Raw genomic sequence first — 15,638 nt, 5'->3', positions numbered from 1 at the left:
ACAGCATACCTGAGCCTGGATTTGCTTGTGACTCATTTTCATAATAAAAAAAAAAAAAGAAAGAAAAAAAGGCCAGTGGTTAATTCTGAAATGTGTAAAACGACATGATTGTAATGTGTAATGCAAGTTTGATTAGAAATGTATTGGAGTAAAAAGTACAGATATTTTGGCTCAGGTGTAGTGGATTAAAAGTCAGAGTAGCCATAATTATATTTATTTAAGGTAAAATGTTCTGTACTTTAAGTGCAGTACTTTCTACCCCTGAATTACAGCATCTAGATTGTATATGTCAGGAGCCAAGGTTCAGCATGGTCAGCATGGCTACACAGCCCCATGCACAGCAAACTGTAATACAATGTGTACAGAGGGGGGATGAGTACACAAACGCAATACTCAAGTAAAAGTGCTAAGCAGATATCTACATTTTAAAAGTACTATTTATAAAAACATTGTAATTATAGCAATACATGTACAGTAATAAATAAGGGTCAAAGATCACTGTTGAAATCGATTTTACATTTTATGTGCTTACAAGTGGTTAATCCATAACATGTTCCTAAAAATGGATATTATTACCACACTGGGGGCCTAGTGGCTCAATGGGTTGGGATGTAGAAGGCTGCAGGACCGAAACCCGCCCAACCCAGCCATCAAAGACTACCCTGGTGCTGGTCCCATGGCTAAATTAAATTGAAGGGTTTTGGCAGGAAGGGCATCCAGCATAAAAACCTCATGCCAAACCTCATCAAACATTCCCGCTGTGGCGGAACAAAGCCCTTGATCTTTCTGTTCTATTACTATAATAAAGCCACTATTTTCTGTTAATATTGTGGCTGAACTGTGTATCTACAAATAACTTGTATCCAATTTGAAGAAATTCCCTCCAGGTGTTCTTGTGATTTCATGCTCATAAGAATGGAGAAACCTGAGATATCAGTCACATTGATCCCTTACCCCCAAAATCTATTCTGTTCATTTTCGACAGCACATTATGCAAAATACCATTTATTTTTCCTTAAATAGAAATACTATTTTGATAGTCAGAATACAAATCAGATAAATAAAATCAGAACATAAGAAAAACACACTAAGCAGTCAATACTAAACATTTAAAACACACACATTTACAGTATCTTAATTGAGTCTCTGGTGTTTCAGTACATCAGCTAAGGTGACATTGTAACAGGAATATATTTTTTATGTGATTTCTTTGACATGGTCATTCTTGTGAGATGATGTCCAGGTTGGCGAGGTGTCTCATGGTGGGCCTTCCATGAGGACAGTTCCATGGATGCTCAATTTCCCCCATATGGACGACCAGCTTCTTCATCTCACTGACACTCAGAGCAGTTCCAATCATCACCTGAAGATGGACATGAGCACAAATTGTAGCTAATGTGTCAGGAAGCAGTTCTTCAAAAAACAGTATACACATCAGTACAAATCTATTTTATTAATTCAAATTAACAATATTGCAATGACAAGCACAAAATAACTGTGTGTCTACAATTTTTCTACAATTTTATAAGGGATTAAAATGAAAGTCCATGTGAAAAGTACAGTTTATTTTCACAGTGTTGAGAATTTTAATGAAATCGATGGGTGCAGGCAAACAAAAACCAAAACCTTGATTGGCTGTCTGATTATTATCAGTATAAACTCACAGATTTTCGACAAGCTCTCGAGGCGAACATCTGCCTGACTCTGGATGGGCGGCACATGACTCCTGGACTGTCACTCAACATGAAAATTAGCTCCTCAATGTCGGATGGACCAAATGTCCAGTTCTTACTGGTGGGCAATGACACAAGTTTAACCCTCTCCATTACCTGAGCTAAAATGCACAGTGAAAAAAGTGGATTAGTAATTGTAATAATTTAAATAAGAAATCACTGTGCTAAACATGAGTTGAAATTAATAACATTTAAAAACAGTTAATGTATGTTCTTACCATCCTCATCGATTATAAATTCAAAGCCATTATTTCTGAAAATCTCAATGTTCTCTATGAGGACATTCTCACTGACTGCAGTCAGATGAAGTTTCTGAGGGCTGCAGAAAAAAAAGGTAGTCAGGTAAGAGGTAACAAGTCTAAACAATGCAATGAAAAAAGTTGTAACAGATTTAGGTTCTTACACTATGAGCTTCTGTCCTTGGAGCACAGTGTGTTGCTGCAGCATCTCAAAGTTGTACTTCTCATCTGTGGCATGCTGGTCAATCATGAAGATGTCCGAGGAGAGTTTGGTGATAATGAATCCCAGGTTAAACTGACCAATGATCTGCATCTCTTTGAACATGTCTTTACTGTAGGTGTTAAAAAGGATAAGTTATTGTTCTGACAATTCCATGCTAATACACTAAAGTTGAGTCAGAAGTGGTTATAGGACTATAATCTTGCCTGATCTCCTTCTTGAGCTCTTCTTCTGCACTTTGGTTTTCTCCCGGGTTGATCTTGGACCTGAAGCGTCTGTAACAAAGCTTTTCACTGTCCCCTTTCTGCTGGTCCTGTAACCTTCTCATTTTCTCTGCAAGATCTTGTAATGAGAAGTGTAGAGGTACTGTCCTCCTCTGTAAGCAAACCGGAGCATCCGTAAGAGAAGAAGAGGATCTCTCAAAACTGTTTACAAAATTGTTGTATTTGTTCTCTGTAGGAAACAGTGGATGCTCCCTCTTGGCTTTCTTGGCATTGGGGCTCACAGTATTGTCCTCCGTTGGAGTGCATGGCTCATGCTGTGACTGTGGGTCTTTACCGACAGTGTAATTACTGTCTGATGTTTCTTCAAATGTTTCATTTTCTACACAGGGGCTGCTAAGCAATGATTCATGAGACCTGAGCTCCAGGCTTTGACTACGACTCTCTGAATCTTCGGAAGTAAAATCACAACTGGACACAGCACTTTCTTTTTCATTGTCTGGATCCGTGCACGACATCCTTCCATACTTGAATCCATCTAGCGTAGACTTTCCCAATGGTGAGCATTGAGCTAAATCTCTTGTGGGTTTCACAGGAGATTTTCCATTCAGGCTGCAAGTAGGAGGTTTTATAGAACCCTTAAAAAAAGACTGCAGCGTTTTCTGTGATGCACCACTGTTGCCACCTTTTGCCATGGCTGACTTTTTCCCAGAACTGGAACTGTGCTGACTTGAAAAAGCAGCTTTTAGACCAGCCAGGTTCAGCAATGACTTTGGGCCTTGGATCACTGGTTCCATGTCTTCTTGGGCCTCTGACATAATATTATTAGACAGAGAGACCTTACACAGTTCAGTCGCAGATGCTGCATCTAAAAATAAGTGACAAAGTGTGTCAAAATAAATGGGACCTCAAACACTGTACTTATGATCTACTGTACACTGAATCATTTCTAAATTCCTCTATCATATATCCTGCTTTAATATAAATATATACATGTTAACAGTCTAGGTGTAATAAGCTCATCTTACGGGTGCTGGGTATAGATGTGTAATTCAGGCTAATCTTATTGACTCCAGCCTCATACATGTTTATGAGAGAGGTCTTTAAAATAGCGAGCAAGAGTTTCTCCTCCTGAAGGAAAATCTGTCGTTTGTCTGGGGTTACATTCACATCCACACACTCTGAAATAAAACAACAACAATAAATTCTAATAATAAAACACAAGCTGAATAATGAACAGTGGGTTACAGAAAGAACATCAGTTTGATGAATGTTTTTTTCACCTGAAGCGACAGCTATGTTCAAGGCAACAAATGGATACTGATGTCTGTTATACATGTGATATACTTCATTCACAAGTTTGGTCACCTGCAAGGTGACAACAACTGCAGGTTAGGTGAAAATGATGAACCATGACAATGAAATTTCCCAATAAATCTACTGACAATTACCTTAAGAGGGTCACATGGCCGGTTGTTAATGAAAAAGAACTGCCTGTCTGTGGCACTTCTCCCAACACCATGGTCTGCTTGAGACACAAACCCTGTGATGCTAACAAAACACATAGCTTTGAGTAAAACAACCTCTGCTTTGTATGCAGAGAATGCAAATAGTAGCAGACTTGCAATGGGGCCACTCACATAAAAAGCTGTTTGGGAATATCTGAATCTGTGAGTCCATATTCCTCCAAAATATTTTCTGTAGGGGGTATGTGTTGAAAAGGCAGAAGACTCTGCAGCTGCAGAACACAAGAGACATAAATCCATAGAAATAATTCAAAAACTGAAAAACAAATAATTAGAATTTAACAAAAACTCTATGATAATTATCAGCATCCTATTCCAGTGCAGCAATATAATCAGTCTGACACCTGCAGGTTGCAAAACAAATATGAAAAATGTGAAGTCAACCTGTTTTGCTCCAAATATGGCTCCTATGTTGTCTCTCATACTCTTGCTGCCACTGGTGCTGAGCACTGTGCTGCGCTTTCCCTGCCCATTCTGGTTGGAGCAAGTAATACGCACTCCTGTAGAGATGATACAGTAGGACTGCAGGATGTGAATCATTTTGGTGTACTCCTGAAATACAGAACAACGCTACATTAAGGGTGAATGAGCTGTGCACTTCCAACATTCCAACAGAAACTTTCAGGATCAGAAGTAGCATTTAATGTATGTTACATTTGAATGAGTGCCTCTTAAATAAATGACCTTTTTTATATTGCGTTGGAACTCCTTGTGTCGAACAGGCAAGGTGTAGAAGAGCTGCTGCAAACTGACTGTAGTGCCTTGCTGACGTGGATGAGGTGACTTCTGCACCAGGTGACCTTTGTGGTCAAACACCAGTTTGGTGCCCACCTGGCTCGACTCATGGCACGTCACCACACTCAGGTCACTAGGACGAGCAATTAAAGGGGGGTGAGAGCTCCTGAGGTGACAATTAATTTGAGTTTGTGTGCAGCATTATTGTGGGTGTTAAAGTTTTACCTAAGAGCACATAAGGAGCTGAGCGCTTCACCTCTAAAACCAAATGTTTCCACATGGATGAGATCCGAGAAATCCTTTAGCTTTGATGTGTGATGTTTCAGAGCTGTAAAACAGAGGTAGGTAATTTCGCCAAACCAAAAAAATGAAGAAACTGGACAAAGTAATCTGACAAAGTTTATACATACTCAGTCCTTCAAAATTGGCCTCATCAACACCTTTGCCATTGTCTGACACTTCCACTAGCTCAGCTCCACTCTCTTTTAGCTTCACATCTGGGATATAAGAATAAAGGTGCTTTGTCATTTTAACAAAGATTTAAAAGAAATGTCTTCACTGACATGATGAGTGCAACTCTCATATCTGCCAGGACCTCACGACTTCATGGCCTCAAGAGAGAGAATCCAATAATGTTCAATGTCCAAAAAAGAAGAATGAAAGCAATCTTCTGTGGGGAAATAGAGTTGAGTATTTATCTCATCTTACCAACGTTGGTGGCTCCAGCATCAATGCTGTTTTCCACCAGTTCTTTGACAGCAGTGGCTAAACTCAGGACCACTTGTCCTGAGCAGATTTGATGCACTGAGTGCTTGTCAATGGCCTTAATGGCTCCTGCAGGTTCAGAGCTGCTGAGAAGAAACCAAAAACTCAGTCCCTGCAAAATGCACATCTAGCATGTGCATAAGCATCTGGCTAAGAAAACATGAAGCTCCTGCACCTCTATGAAGGCTTAATCTGCAATAATAAGTTCAGCAAGTTTATTTTTTTCGAACAGAAATACATACAAAAATGTCAAATATTTTGCCATAAAACGCTAAATGATAATAGCTAAATATGTTGGATCTGCACCGTGAAAGAAAAACATATATTTGCAGACACGTTGAATGAATAATGGGGAAGCTAACTTACCAACCATCAGACATATTGAAACAATGAAAAGCTTTCGGAGAATTCACAATTTGAGATGGGATTTCATCTGTAACGGAGAAAAGTCACACATGCTAAACTAACTAAACCAGCTACATGTCACACATGCAGTCGTGCATGTAGCTACTTTGATTAATAATAAAACATCAACGCAACAGCTTCACAACATTACACTGTAAACACAAAAGTGAAGCTGTGTCGCGCCTTCCCGCACATTGTTCGTGGACATCACCCCTGCGCAAAGCTGCGCATTTTGACTATTTAAAATAACATCGAACATTAGGTAAAAATCTACCTCAAGATATACAGTCACCAAACATACCGATGGATGGAACGCAAAAATAATTATTACATGCTTTACACACAATGTAAATAAATAAGCACGATCAAATCAGTTGCTTCAAACTTTGCAGCATTTCATCATCAAACCCAGCAGAAGTTATTGGGATGTTAGGGCTCACGTGCAATTACCTCATAATAAAAACAACAACAACAACAAATAAATCGATCACTTTTATTTTTGATGGGTCTTTCTCAATCACTAAAAAATATATATATTTGTTTTGGTAAAAATAAAAACGCATATTTATTTTTTACTGTATTTTACGCATAAGCCTTTCCTAGCTGTTGCCTAGTAGTAAGTCAGTTATATTGTCAGACGGTCCCTATCTCACCACAGCGTTATGGCGGCCCGGAGGTGAATCGCTTTCACCGTACCGTACTTTTGAAACCTCCACTGTCCTTTCTGACATATTCTCACAATGTTTACGTGTTTAAGGCTTTAACAAGTTATTTTCAAGTGTCGTACTACAGGTTTAGGGTAATCGAAATTGGAAAGGGTCATTACAAGTACACTATTGTTGTTAAATCCTCATTCTTCTCATGAAGAAATGCACAGTTCAACAGCCAACAACGGACTCCAACGGTCGGTGGAATGTTCTGGCAGTGGCAGCAACGTTTTGGTCCGCCGCAAACTTCATCCTGCCCGGAGTCGTGAGGTGGGGAGCAACGTTAGCCTCCTAAGTTTGGCAAGCGAAGAGGACGATAAAGTACAGTTTGACAGTAAGCAGCTTTCCTATCTTGTAACTTAACTATGCTTTCTAATGTGATTTTAGTCTTTACACCTTGCTGCTGTGCTTAAACTCGTGTATATACAGTCTGTGCTTCCACAGTACTCGACACATGCCAAAATATAATGTCGTGCTAATTTTAGCTAATACACTTGCATGGGCGTAGTTACGAAGTAACATACCATGTGCACAACACGCAAACTCCACCTTTTCTGTCCTCCACTACATCGCTCCAGCTTTGACATGCATTTCTACAATTAATAAACTTACCGTGGGTCATAGAGAAATAATCTGAAATTACTTATCATCCTTCATTACAAAGTTACAGGTTGCTTCACAAACAAAAATGTCAAAACAACAACCAAATTGTTATAGTAATGTAATCAAAAACGGTACAAGTGCAATATGAAGAAATTAGAATTCCAATTAAAATCATTAAGCATCTTAAAGATCAGCTAACAGAAAAATTTGGTCACAAAGCGAAGAGGCAGATTATGATCTACTCCATATAACAGAACATAACAAACTAACCCAACTTTTAAGATGGTTCAAAGAGTATGGTTATTTATGCATCTGTGACTAAAAGGTTGATATGGAAAGGCAAGAAGTGACAAACAGTTTATTACAGGTGTTTATTGCTACAATATTGGTTTATATAATATTAAACTTGACCAGTGACCACTGACATTTGACAGCTTGAAAATCTTCTGCCGTCAAGTAAAAGTATCCATCGACACACCGACAGAGCAAAGACATTTATGGCCCCTCCTTTGACTACATTAGGTGGAGAAGGCTGGTTTCCACTGGACCAGACAGATAAGCAGTACTGTTACTCACGCCTCCTTATGTATAAACAAGATGAGCTTATTTTTTGCCTCAGAGGCATACAGAATAATCATAATTACCGTTGTGAGACCTTAATTATGTACTGTGGGTGTTTTGTATACAAAACATGGACCTAGGCGACAAAAACATTGTTGAAATGATTGCAAAAGTTATTGAAGAAGGTAAGACAGTTGTAATTCTATTTGGATAAAAGTATTATTATTATTATTGGCAGGCAAATAAATTCAAATATTAATCTAAACCGTGTTTCAGTACCTACTGGGTCTTTTACAAGGCAGATGTCCTTGTTAAAACATCTGAACAGATAATTGTGCTGAAAATGCTGTGTATTTTAGCTTATTTGTAATTAACATTTTGTGTTTAGCTTCTGACACAGATAGTAACCGTGAGGTGTTGATGGCTGGTAGACATTACACGTCCATCCAAGAGTTTGCCTCCGCAATCCCCAACCACCTTCTCCTGGGGTCTTTGTTGGAGCACCTGTGTTTCGTCTACGAGAGCAATCCAGAACGCTCACGAATGCTGTTCAAAGGTAGGTACAGAGAAGTACTGAATCAGCCACAATTTAGCGAAACATGTTTAGTATTATATTTTGTCAAGATGTTGAGAGTATTTAGAGTAGAATCAAGTATTTAGAGATGCATGTATATATTATTTATTATTTCCGGATTTATTAAAAAATTCTTTATTGCCACTGTGACAGTCATTGGACAGCATTTAGCAACCATGAACCTCCTCTCACCATTGGCCATAAGTGATGAGTTCAGCACTGTCAGACTCCAGCACAACCGAGCCTTCACTAAGCTGCTTAATGCCGCCAGCTCCTCCTTGTACCCACAGGTAACTGGACCCATCACCCTTAACAGATTTTTAAAATTGTTAGTGCTTTCAGTGTGATCACTCAGTTTACCCTTGTCTTATATTACAGGGTATCAGTTCCAACACACACAATGCTGCTGTAAGGTAGGGTGTTTTTTTTTTTTTGTTTTGAATATTGACTGCCTCCCAAGGATTGTGTGAAATTGGCTGATTTTTCTCTGCCATAGACCCAAGGAGGCCCTGTTTCAAGCACAGACATCACGGTATCTTAGTGAGTTTGAGGAAATCTGTAGACTTGGAAAAGGATCATATGGAAATGTTTTTAAGGTATTTCATTCTGTTCTATTTTATATGTAACTCACTATAACTAATTTACATAAAGACATGAGTTGATAAACACAATCGTGTTATTTGTGACACTTTTTTTGAAGGTTTTGAACAAACTTGATGGACAGTATTATGCTATGAAGAAAATTCTCATCAAAAAAGTCTCCAAAGATGACTGCATGAAGGTGAGCCTTGTGAGTTCAAATACAGAGATACTGTACAATTGACACTCACTATAACAAATAAGATTGTTTTGTCTGCTCCAGGTGCTCAGGGAAGTCAAAGTGTTATCCAGTCTACAGCATATAAATGTTGTGGGCTATCATACTGCATGGATGGAACATGTTCAGCCTGCAGCCTGTAAGTATTTTACTGTATACCTCAGACATGTTTGTTTAGCTACAATTTTTAAAAAAGCTGTTCACCGAGATTGGTAAAGCATAATACTGTATTATCTAATTGGACTATATGGCGCGGCAGTGGCTCAGTTGGTAGAGTGGCCACCCCACCAGACATAGGGTCGGAGGTTGGTGCCCCGCTCTTCCCAACCACATGTCAAAGTGTCCCCGGGGGAATCTACTAAACCCCCAACAGCCCATCCCCAGCTGTGCAGTGCCGGTCCCAAGCCCGGTAGAAATTGGGTAGGGTTGCGTCAGGAAGGGCATCCAGTGTAAAAACTGTGCCAAATCAATATGCTGACAAATGATCCCCTGTGGCAACCCTGAAGTCACAGGATAAACCGAAAAGACAAAAAATTAAATAATCTATTTAGATTATGTAACTGTTGAAATATATTTGCTGCAGATCCTGAATCTAGCCTGCCTGCGTTGGAGTCAGCTGCAAAGCCACACAGGTAAAATCAGTGTAAATGTTGACATTAACTCCAGCCAAAATCAAAAACATTATTATTCCACACTGGCTTATATCTTTTAAAAACAATACTTTTTTTGCAATACATTCATAAATACATTTACAAACCAAATATACAGGAATACACTAATCAGTTGTAAGTGTGTCAAATAACTCTAAACTCTTTTTGGTAGTTCTGATGAGAGCACTGACAGCAGCACCAGCTCGTCTATAGTTTTTCAAAGCCGTAGTGAAGCACCGACAGATGCTTCTGCAAGTGCCCAAGGACCTCAGAGAGAGACCCAGTCTGTCAGAGCATTATTTCCACCACAAGAGAAGGGCCAAGTGGTGTGTCCTAAAACAATGCACTGCATCCCTGAGAACTACATCCCTTGTGTCTTCCTGGGGCAGCAAAGTCCCATGAACAACTCCAAATGTCCTGCCATGGGTTGGGACAGTTCTGCACTGTTAGAAGATAACTCCAGCAGGAGCAGCATAGAGCTGAACAACAACTCCTGCATCAACAAGGAGTTTCAGCAGTGGGCTGAGAAAAGCACAACAAAGCCTTCTAAAGAGGTAGGGCCTTATGATGGCCTTTATTGCTTAGACCTGAATAAAGAGATAAAGAGAAAATATTTTACTTTTTATTGTAAAATATACACTTAAATGATTATAGATAAGCTTCCTCTGCATGTGCAGGTACAGTTCCACCTGATGCTCTACATCCAGATGCAGCTGTGTGAACGCTCACTGAAGGACTGGATCTCAGAGAGAAATGCCAAGCCCAAAGATAAACAAAACTCAAAATGTAATTGCTTAACACTTTATGCATTACCTTACCATATGACTTTGTTAAACAGAACATTGCATTGCCTATGTAATTTATTTACAGTTATAATTCATGGCATGCTGTATTCTGAATATAACGTAATTTTGGAATTAGATATAATAACCCCACTTTTATATTCTCAGGTCCTTATGAATGTGTTGATTCTGAACACACCCTCAGCCTTCTGAGAAACATACTTGAAGGAGTGGAGTACATTCACTCAAAGGGAATCATGCATAGAGACCTGAAGGTAAAGTGCTTTAACACATCTAATTTCATTAGCACGTTTCATGTCTATTTGATATGGGGTTTATTTGAAAATAAATGCAAACTTTTGGAGTCAAGGGCTTTGACACCGACTTTATGTAGAAGTATTACCAGAGACATTATTTAAAGAAAACTGTACATCATCAGTCACAAAGGATATGCTGTGTGTATTTTCCCAGCAGTTGAAGACAAAGTCATATAGCCTCTCAGGCAGTATTTTCATTTTTTCTTTCTTGTCTTGGATATATTTCAGATAAATATAATTCTTACAAATGTTCTGAAGCCTCTTTGGCTGCTGAATGAGTTTTAGTAGTTGCTCTCTCTGCTTAGAGAAGCATTGTAGCATCAAAGCTGAGGGCAGGTGGCCTTTATGGTTGTAGATGGTGAGTGGTGATGTCAGGTTGATGAGTTTCACCAGCAGAGAGCTGTTGCTTACATTAGGCTTGTGGTTCAGAAATAGAAATAGACAGTTCTCCCCTGCTTGGCTCAGCTTGTTAATGTTGGCTCCATATCTGAGCAGCAGGTCCACCAGCTCCTTGTTTCCCAGCATGCATGCCTGCTGTAATGTCGTCATTCCAGCCGAATTCTCTGCATTAGGCTCTGCCCCATTCTCCAGCAACATAGAAATGCAACTGATGCCATCCTCCATGGTTTTAGTGGTCTTCATAGCCACCGCCAGAGCAGCCAGGTGCAGGGGAGTGTTTCCAGAGTGCTTCACCCCCTTGAAAATTGTCAGGGATTTACATTAATTTAGTGATGATTAGAAACAGATTAGAACCTTTTATGTACAACATTTAGCAAATACTGCATTTGGCACAGAAATGTGTCTGTACAGATTTTATCCAGAAAGTGTTTATATGCAAAAACTAGAGTCGTCTATGTTGAATATATTGCTGTGTTCTTTATTCTCAAATATATACTATAGGTAGATTTATCTCTACTATCAATCTAGATCACAGCTCAACAGCTCAGAAGGACATATCTTTCATTTGTTGTGGCTAGGCCAAAAAAATAAAGCACAGCAGACATTGAATAATTCACTGGAATTCACTTCATGTTTTGCATGTGTTTTGACATGGTTTGCTCTACCTCAAAAGAGAATAGCTTAGTTAAATTATTTCTCATTCGCTCAATATTAGCTAAAAGGCCCCAGTAAGTCTATGGTGTGTATGACACATTACAGTGACTACTGTGAAAAATTCCACTGTTTGTCTTTTGTGGTTTATTGTGAAAGTTGTGAAAGAAAAAAATACAGAAATTAACAAGAGCACAACACAAACCACGTTTATATCTGCTCCCTGTGCAATCAAGCTGGATATGATTTCCTTGTGGAGAATCCCAGCAGCCATATGCAGGGGTGTCATCCCACTGCTGTCCACAGCATTTATATTAGCACCATAACTGCCCAAAATCTGGACAGCAGATGGTGCAGCGTAGCGTACTGACAGGTGAAGAGCTGTCTGGCAACCCTCTCCCTCTATCTTTAGAGAAAACAAGAAACGCATCTAAGAAAAATATTTACCAACTGCAGGACCAACAGAATTCTACAGAATCTTCTTGATGTTCTTGATAATATCCCAAAAAATTTGTTTAACTCTATTCTATTGGAGCTGAAATTAGTCCAGAAACAGACATGTAATTGACTTGTCACCTCTGCATTGATGTTAACACCATGCTCACAGAGGAGCTGTAAGCAGGCCTCTGCCTGCCTTTGCACACCAGTCATGGTAGTCTGGAACTTGGAACCTGGTATACGCCTAGTAGTCAGAATGTTTGGCCAACTTGTTATCACCAAGTGTAGTGTGGTTCGACCATGCTGGTCCCTGTTGCAGAGGCAGAGATAGTTAAATGGGTGCAGATGGAAAGCTGTTAGATTTTTATTTTATTAGATAAAGGAACTAAGTAACATATCATTGTATCTTGTTTCAGATGTTTACACAGCACATTATATTCTTACTATATATTTTGTGGTTTAGGAAATAAATTGAACAACTGAAATGAATCTATTTTATCAAATTTGGTGAGGTATTTTATTTTCTATCAAACGAGAGCTATACACCATGAAAAACAAACATCTAACTCGGAAGGGTTAATAAATATGCTCCTAGGTGTTAGTGTATAGTGTATATCTGAATTCTTGCGTGTGTGTTTGTCCAGACCTCATTTCTGGGTCTGTCCCTGTTGAAAGCAGTCTCTGCATGCTCTTGACTCTTCTGTAAGAGGCAGCCAGATGAAGGGGAAGGATAGCAAGGCCCTGAGGCAAGGCAAGATGAAACAAAAATGGAATATTAAACACAAACAGGTCGTAGTTTAACACTACAAAAATACTTTTCTTTAAATTTTTATTTGTATTATCATAAATTGAATGATCACAGAAGAAATAGAACATGAACACATTTATTGTTAAGTTTAACATATCCTGGTTCTCAAAAGTAGTTTAAAAACAGTTTGTTCTATTGCGTTTACCTTCCAGAAACCCTTTCTGAGCATACCGTTTCTTCCATGCTGTTTTGACATGTCTTCAATGCATGTCAAGTCTTCATCCATTATCGCATTGTAGAATTCATTGTTGTGAAAGTTGATAATGCTGCTCTTCCTATCTTCGTGGTCCTCATGCCCCTCCAGCATTACTACGCACTGTACATCACAGCTATTTGTTTCGTCCTTCAGAAGGTGTAGATTTATCAGAATCAGGTTTTGTTGTTGCAAGCATGAATTCCTCACAGCGATGTCAGGTAATTTAAAGAAGTGAGAATCTAAATGTTAGTCAGCTACTTCTCTTTTTGGTGTTTGGTCTTTTCAGCAGCTACTTCCGTTTTCGGTGTTTGGTTTTTTAGCTATTGACATTTCATCATTTAGGTTGAGACTCTTTAACTTTGATGTACAGCCTTCCTGTCTCAACTGATAACTTTGTTCTGCATGTAGGGGCCAATTATGGGGATGGTTGACACCCCTGGCAGTAGTCTATTTAACCAATTTTTCAAGTGCTTGTAGCACTTCAATCATTTACCTTTAGGAAAGCAGAGATATTGTTTATAAAAGCTTGCATGTCAAGCAATCCATTCTTTGAAATGTAGAAAATATTGTAAATAGTTAGTTTTGTTTACATCAAGTTTAGTTGATGTAAAGCAACAGGATTTGTTCTAATCAGTGTTGTTTTTCTGATGGATTTATCCAGCATTTGCATAACAGCTATGTTGTATCTATATTGTTACCAGAGCATTTATGGTGAAAATATTTCAGTGTTAGATTGAACTGTTTGTAATTTCTTTGTTTGTTTTTTTACCATAGCCAAGGAACATTTTCCTCCATGATCATGACGGGCATGTTCGAATTGGAGACTTTGGCTTGGCCTGCAGAGATATGATCGTAGATAAACATAAAAGTAACACCTCTTCTTGCAGTGGTAATGCTGTACAGCTTCTTATATTTTCATGACACTGTACAATTCAAAATTGCCAGTCGATGGTGCTGTTTCCCTTTAGGCCACTTTTGTTTTGTTTTTTTTAAATCCCCAGATTCCTCACATACTACTGGCGTTGGTACATTTGTGTATGCGGCACCAGAACAGCTAAAGGGCTCCCATTATGATTCAAAGGTAAACATTATTCAATTATGACCATTTTAGACTTTTTTGTATAAGGCATGATTTATTTAGTGTCATACACAATCCTTTTTTTAACTTTAGAATTTTTGGTATCTCTTTTATGAGATTTTAACTTCACTGAACATAATCTTTATGTAAGTCAATGTTGCTCTAACAGTCAGACATGTACAGCATTGGAGTAGTGGCTCTTGAGCTCTTTCAGCCATTTGGGACAGAGATGGAGCGGGTCCGGACTCTAGGAGATCTAAGAGAGGGGAAAATCCCAGACTCGTTTCACTGTCGATGGCCACTTCTGACGAAGTACATCATGAAGCTGACAAGTAAAGAGCCCAGTGTTCGGCCCACAGCCAGCCAGCTTCTACAGAGCGAACTCTTCTACAGTAAAGACATGGTACATGGTACATTTTCTTGTACATGGTAAAAGAAATTTTGCTATAATTGAAATAATGCTTTCTAAGAGGTTTTGTTTTTTAAAAAATTATAATTTCAAATAATGGATATTGAATCTATTTAGAATGCAATTGCCTGGAAACCAACATAAATTCTATGTAAGATAAAGTGCTTTGTGCAGTTTTTTTTTCAGCTTTCTTTATATAAGGCAAGGCCTTATCTGTCACCAGAAAGTGCTTTCTGTTGGCTCTTGGAACGCTCAATTACACATACATCTGCATTAAAGTTCCTAATAATTATTGCTAAATAGCTTTAAGAATATATTGTTTTCTTCTTCAGATGATCCATGGTTTGCAGAGGAAGGTTGAAGAGCAGGAGGAAGAGATTATGCAGTTGAGGAGACGGATCATCCAGCTTCAGACTTCTCAAGTCACAGTTCATTTCTCTGGGTCAGACAAGACCTAAGCCTTAATCTCAACAAGCCACAGACTGTCAAAACTTGATTCTGCCCCTGCTACACTGTGTTGTAACTGCATAGTACAAGAGACTGCATGTTTGTGTGTGTGGATGGATGATCTGCATGTGTTTTGTACACCTGGATGTAATCATGCACTTATTTATCAACATTCAGTTGTAAAATAAAACCTATTTCTGTAATGTCTGATGGGATTTCCAAACAACTGTATGATTAAGTTGTATAAGTATTATTATTTTTATATAAGTATTTTATTCATTTCAAATATTACACACAGTTACCAAGAAGTGTGATTAACCATGTTTTGTGATTTTATGCATTAAGATATCCCATTTT

At 38.6% G+C, this 15,638-nt stretch overlaps 3 protein-coding genes across 8 annotated transcripts; 1 reads left to right on the top strand and 2 right to left on the bottom strand.

Moving 5' to 3' along the window:
* Positions 1-272: 272 nt before the first annotated feature.
* Positions 273-6,247, bottom strand: pms2 (PMS1 homolog 2, mismatch repair system component). Of its 3 annotated transcripts, none has more exons than XM_067489274.1 (15): positions 5,806-6,247; positions 5,383-5,525; positions 5,085-5,171; positions 4,900-5,002; positions 4,624-4,807; positions 4,324-4,491; positions 4,054-4,151; positions 3,865-3,964; positions 3,697-3,781; positions 3,442-3,594; positions 2,399-3,281; positions 2,137-2,304; positions 1,952-2,052; positions 1,665-1,834; positions 273-1,363 (listed from the first exon to the last, which is right to left on the bottom strand). In XM_067489274.1, exons 1-15 carry the CDS (start codon positions 5,817-5,819, stop codon positions 1,220-1,222), a joined length of 2,601 nt encoding a protein of 866 aa, XP_067345375.1. In that variant the 5' UTR covers positions 5,820-6,247; the 3' UTR covers positions 273-1,219. The 3 variants fall into 3 exon arrangements, with proteins under 3 accessions (XP_067345375.1, XP_067345374.1, XP_067345373.1); XM_067489273.1 differs by having other exon boundaries at positions 5,383-5,522; XM_067489272.1 differs by having other exon boundaries at positions 5,383-6,247.
* Positions 6,248-6,505: 258 nt separating this feature from the next.
* Positions 6,506-15,488, top strand: eif2ak1 (eukaryotic translation initiation factor 2-alpha kinase 1). Of its 3 annotated transcripts, none has more exons than XM_067489277.1 (15): positions 6,506-6,885; positions 8,104-8,271; positions 8,443-8,579; positions 8,668-8,702; positions 8,786-8,885; positions 8,990-9,070; positions 9,152-9,245; positions 9,690-9,738; positions 9,929-10,310; positions 10,434-10,542; positions 10,707-10,813; positions 14,122-14,236; positions 14,349-14,428; positions 14,595-14,828; positions 15,167-15,488. In XM_067489277.1, exons 1-15 carry the CDS (start codon positions 6,714-6,716, stop codon positions 15,290-15,292), a joined length of 1,989 nt encoding a protein of 662 aa, XP_067345378.1. In that variant the 5' UTR covers positions 6,506-6,713; the 3' UTR covers positions 15,293-15,488. The 3 variants fall into 3 exon arrangements, with proteins under 3 accessions (XP_067345378.1, XP_067345379.1, XP_067345380.1); XM_067489278.1 differs by having other exon boundaries at positions 14,595-14,835; XM_067489279.1 differs by lacking the exon at positions 6,506-6,885 and adding an exon at positions 7,757-7,900.
* On the bottom strand, positions 10,834-13,738 carry LOC137106183 (ankyrin repeat domain-containing protein 61-like). Of its 2 annotated transcripts, none has more exons than XM_067489281.1 (5): positions 13,323-13,738; positions 12,990-13,084; positions 12,482-12,653; positions 12,111-12,311; positions 10,834-11,551 (listed from the first exon to the last, which is right to left on the bottom strand). In XM_067489281.1, the coding sequence occupies exons 1-5, from the start codon at positions 13,332-13,334 to the stop codon at positions 10,925-10,927; spliced, it is 1,107 nt and encodes a 368-aa protein (XP_067345382.1). In that variant the 5' UTR covers positions 13,335-13,738; the 3' UTR covers positions 10,834-10,924. The 2 variants fall into 2 exon arrangements, with proteins under 2 accessions (XP_067345382.1, XP_067345381.1); XM_067489280.1 differs by having other exon boundaries at positions 10,836-11,551; positions 13,297-13,734.
* Positions 15,489-15,638: the final 150 nt, after the last annotated feature.

Source organism: Channa argus, chromosome 20 (genome assembly GCF_033026475.1).
Source record: "Channa argus isolate prfri chromosome 20, Channa argus male v1.0, whole genome shotgun sequence".
NCBI classification, from domain to species: domain Eukaryota; kingdom Metazoa; phylum Chordata; class Actinopteri; order Anabantiformes; family Channidae; genus Channa; species Channa argus.
Note: the sequence above shows the minus strand (reverse complement) of the source record. Positions and strands in the feature narration are given on the sequence as shown.